The following is a 3,596-nucleotide window of genomic DNA, read 5'->3' on the forward strand; positions in this document are numbered from 1 at the left end:
GGAAGGCAGCTTGGGTCAGAGGTTGATAACAAGTGCTTGGGGGGTGGGAAACAAGGAGTAGGGCACACTGGCCCTCAAACGAGTCGGAGGAGCCAGTGGACACCACCCAGCAAAACTCTGCTCAGAGATGTGACTGGATAAGGGCTAGGAAAACACGGGCAGGCAGAAGCTGGTGCAAACATCAAGATAGGAGGCAGCCCCGCGCCTCCCCAGGCCCACACCAATGTTCCCAGAAGCTACAAACCCTTTTAAAGGGGTTTTTTTTCCCTCCCAAAGAAAAGAGGAGAGGAGAGGAGAGGAGAGGCGAAGCGAGGCCTGGCGCAGCTTTGCCCCCTCCAGAGGGAAAGCGGAGGGAACCCAGGGCCGCGCTGAGGAGGAAGGCGCCGGCATCGAGGAGACTCGGAGAGCCGGCGCCCCGCTGGGGCCAGCTTACGAGGGGAGGGAGAGAAGCACAAGACCGTCCGAGCGGCAAATACCTCCGCTGTCCGGCGCGCGGAGGAGCCCAGCCTCCGCCAGTTCCGGAGCGGGCCGAGGCCCGAGCCCACCCCCGCCTACGGGCACCGCCCCCCCCGGCACGCGAAGCGGTGGAGGGCGGAGCTGAGGCCGCGGGCGGAGGTGAGTGTTAGGTGGGAGGTCGCGCTGCCGGGCACGCGTGGAGGCCCAGCTTAGCCCCCTGCTCGCGCGTCCCTGGCTGTGCGCTCCCGATGCTCGGAGCGGCATAGGGAGCGCATCGTAGCAAAGGAGGGTTGGGAGGGCCGTCAGCGGGTGTCTCATGCAGGCCCTGCGCCAGCTATATCAACCCTAACAGGGCTTTGTTTTCCCTTGTCTTACGAACCTCCAAGGGAGGAGATCCCACCACCTCTCTGGGTAGCCTCTTCCAGTGAGAACGTTCTTTCTAATATCCACCCCAACCCCCCCTTGCTGCAACTTGAGCCCATTGCTCCTTCTTCCGTGATTTCTCACCACTGAGAACAGTCCAGCTCCATCCTCTTTGGACCCTCGTCAGGGAGCTGAAGGTTGCTGTAAACAACCGGGTTTCCCGAGATCCTCTCCCAGGCGCGGCAGCGCCCATACAGTGTTGCCCCATGATCGGCCATGTAAACCCAAAGGTTCCAAATAACCCCCAGTGTCAACAGCGTTCTGACCCGCTGTGGGCTCTGTGCCCCAGAGGAGCAGCTCCCCTGTTTTTCCCTGGTCAAGGAGAAGAAAACAAGTGGAAGCCAAGAGCTGGCACTTTCCAAGTGGGGAGGCTGAAGTCTAACAAGGATGAGAGCCCCTGGCCTAGTCTGCCCCAGACTCAGGGTTTTTCTTTCTCTTGCTGCACAGTGCCTGGCATGACAGTAGGCTTCCCCTTTATTATTAGGCAAGTATTTTCTGTTGTATGTGTTTGGTGGGTGTTTTAAAGCTTCAGCTGGGGTGTGCCGATTCTATTAAGAGCGAAGTTGGAGGATTCTGGCTAGAGGGTCTTGCCCCTTCACTCAGGGTCTGACCAATCTCTGTATTTGGGGTCAGGAAGGAATTTTACCCCATGGTCAAACTGATACAGATGGTGGGGGTAGGGGTTTGCCTTTCTCTGTAGCTTAGGGTACATGGCCATCTACCCATGACCTGTTGAGCATATACTGACTGCATTTCATAGAAGCAGGTTGTCACAGTTCCTCTACTTTACCTGTGGCAGGTTGGGGTGTTAGGTCTATGTTGTGTCAGGGCTGACAGTAGTCTTATGTAGAGCATGGATTAGGGTTGCATGGGAAGGCTTGGATAGGGATGATCTTGCCTCAGGCAAAGGGTTGGACTAGATGAGGCGGTTTGGAGATCCCTTCTAGCCCTACTTCTCCCCAACTATACCCCTCATTGCAGACCCCTTCAGGGTGGTGATGGCAGAGCAGTTAAAGTGGCTTCCTGTGGCATGACCCACCTGTAAAGGAGGCTGAGGAGTCCACGATAGGTGGATGGCCTGCTAGCAGCATCATGTCATGGGCTGCTGGCTATAGTCACTAGGCTGCCCTGATCATGTGATGTTGATAGGTCATTTCCTTCAGGCAGATCTTTTGTTTTTCTTTTTTTGAAGCTTTCCACTGATTAGAGCTCTGAACATGAGACACCAGTCTTGAGCAAGGGCTTGTCTACACTGGAAGGGTTTTAGGATTAATCCTGCATTTGAATTAATGTAGGGTGAGAATTTAAAAGTACGGCAGCTGCTTCTGCAGAACCAGGTGGACATGCCATTATTTCAGTACGAGTGGCCACATGGGCAGCTATTCAAAAATAACTTTATGTGCAGACAAGTCTTTAAGAATCTGTCTTTGGTTAAGATAGTGGGCTAACTTGGTAAAGATTGGCAGAAGGCAGGGTAGGGATACACATTATACACTAACTGTATCAGAGATTTAGAGGTTGATTTAGTTAGTCTATAAGGTGTATCTGTACCCTGCCTTCTGCCTGAGTTCAAACTAACATGGCTAATTACCTCATTGTGCTCATTAATAATTTTTCTGCTACTTGTAGGCTGATGAGCTTGTGGGAGTCAAAGCAGAGCACGCAGAGATGTTCTACCTGCAGAAGACAAGGAAACTTTTTGAGGCAAACTGGCTGCTACGGAGATATGCTGCAACCTGGAAGAGCTTGCCAGAAAAAGCTTCGTTTGCGAACATACTGCGGATGGATCATAAAACACTCACTAAACTGACTTTCCCCCTCCAGGATCTGGAGAGATATCTTGTGTCCGGTGTGAACACTGAAAACTTCCGGATCTTCAACCCCAGCCTGGATTACATCCAGTGGGCAGAGTTGCTTTTCAGACCCTCAAAAGACCACATGATTGATTATTTCAGTTCTGCCATCCGCATGGATCACGTTCCACTACTGTCACAGCCTGAGGTCAGGGCATTAAAAAGCAGGCCTTGCTTCTACAGCTACTGTCAAGAGAAACTTGGAAGTTCCCCCAGTGTAACATTTTTTCTTTCCTTGAATTCTTGGGCTCTAGTTACATTCGTTTTGGTAATTCCTTGGCTAGGCAGAGGCAAAGAAGAATGTCTCAGTGCAGTCCCAGCCCTCTGCAAAAATCCAAGGAACCTGCCAGCATAAGTCTGTAGTAAGTAGGGCTGTGCAAAATTTCACCGGCCTTTTCATTTTAACCGTGTTTCACGCAATTTTGAGGTTGAAACAGCAAAATCGGAACGAAACAAAGGCCATTGAAATAGCCTTGAAAAAACTGAGGCTAGTTGAAACGTTTCAGAAGTCGAAATGTTTCGACCATAGGCTGGGGATGGAAAGTCAGTCCAGCTGGGCTGACTTTCCATCCCCAGCGCAAGATCCAGCAGGGAACAGGGAATCAGCCCAGCTGGGTTGACTTCCCATCCGCCGTGCTAGATCCCCATTCCCTGCACTGGGTCCTAGAACTTTCAGGCCCCTTCTGAAGGGAACAAAATGATCAACCCCCACAGTTAGGGCACCCCTTGCAATTTCTGTGCCATTGAGGCATCAGGTTCTGTGTCTCTCTTGGCTTCTTCTGAAGGTGTTTACATACATATGTATGAGAGAGATCCAGGGACTGCTTGGATGAGACCCATTGTTTATCTGAGGTACTTGTCTGG

At 51.9% G+C, this 3,596-nt stretch overlaps 1 protein-coding gene across 1 annotated transcript in view; it reads left to right on the forward strand.

Moving 5' to 3' along the window:
* Positions 1-535: 535 nt before the first annotated feature.
* The window catches only part of GTPBP8 (GTP binding protein 8 (putative)), a 25,215-nt gene continuing 22,154 nt past the window's right edge, over positions 536-3,596 (forward strand). Inside the window, exons 1-2 of the mRNA XM_019527563.1 lie at positions 536-615; positions 2,509-2,880. Of these exons, the coding sequence (XP_019383108.1) occupies positions 2,548-2,880 (333 nt within the window). The 5' untranslated portion in view covers positions 536-615; positions 2,509-2,547. The remainder of the gene's footprint in view (positions 616-2,508; positions 2,881-3,596) is intronic.

The sequence above is a fragment of the Gavialis gangeticus genome, unplaced genomic scaffold (genome assembly GCF_001723915.1).
Source record: "Gavialis gangeticus isolate Ggan-Ray unplaced genomic scaffold, GavGan_comp1, whole genome shotgun sequence".
In the NCBI taxonomy this organism is placed as follows: Eukaryota; Metazoa; Chordata; order Crocodylia; family Gavialidae; genus Gavialis; species Gavialis gangeticus.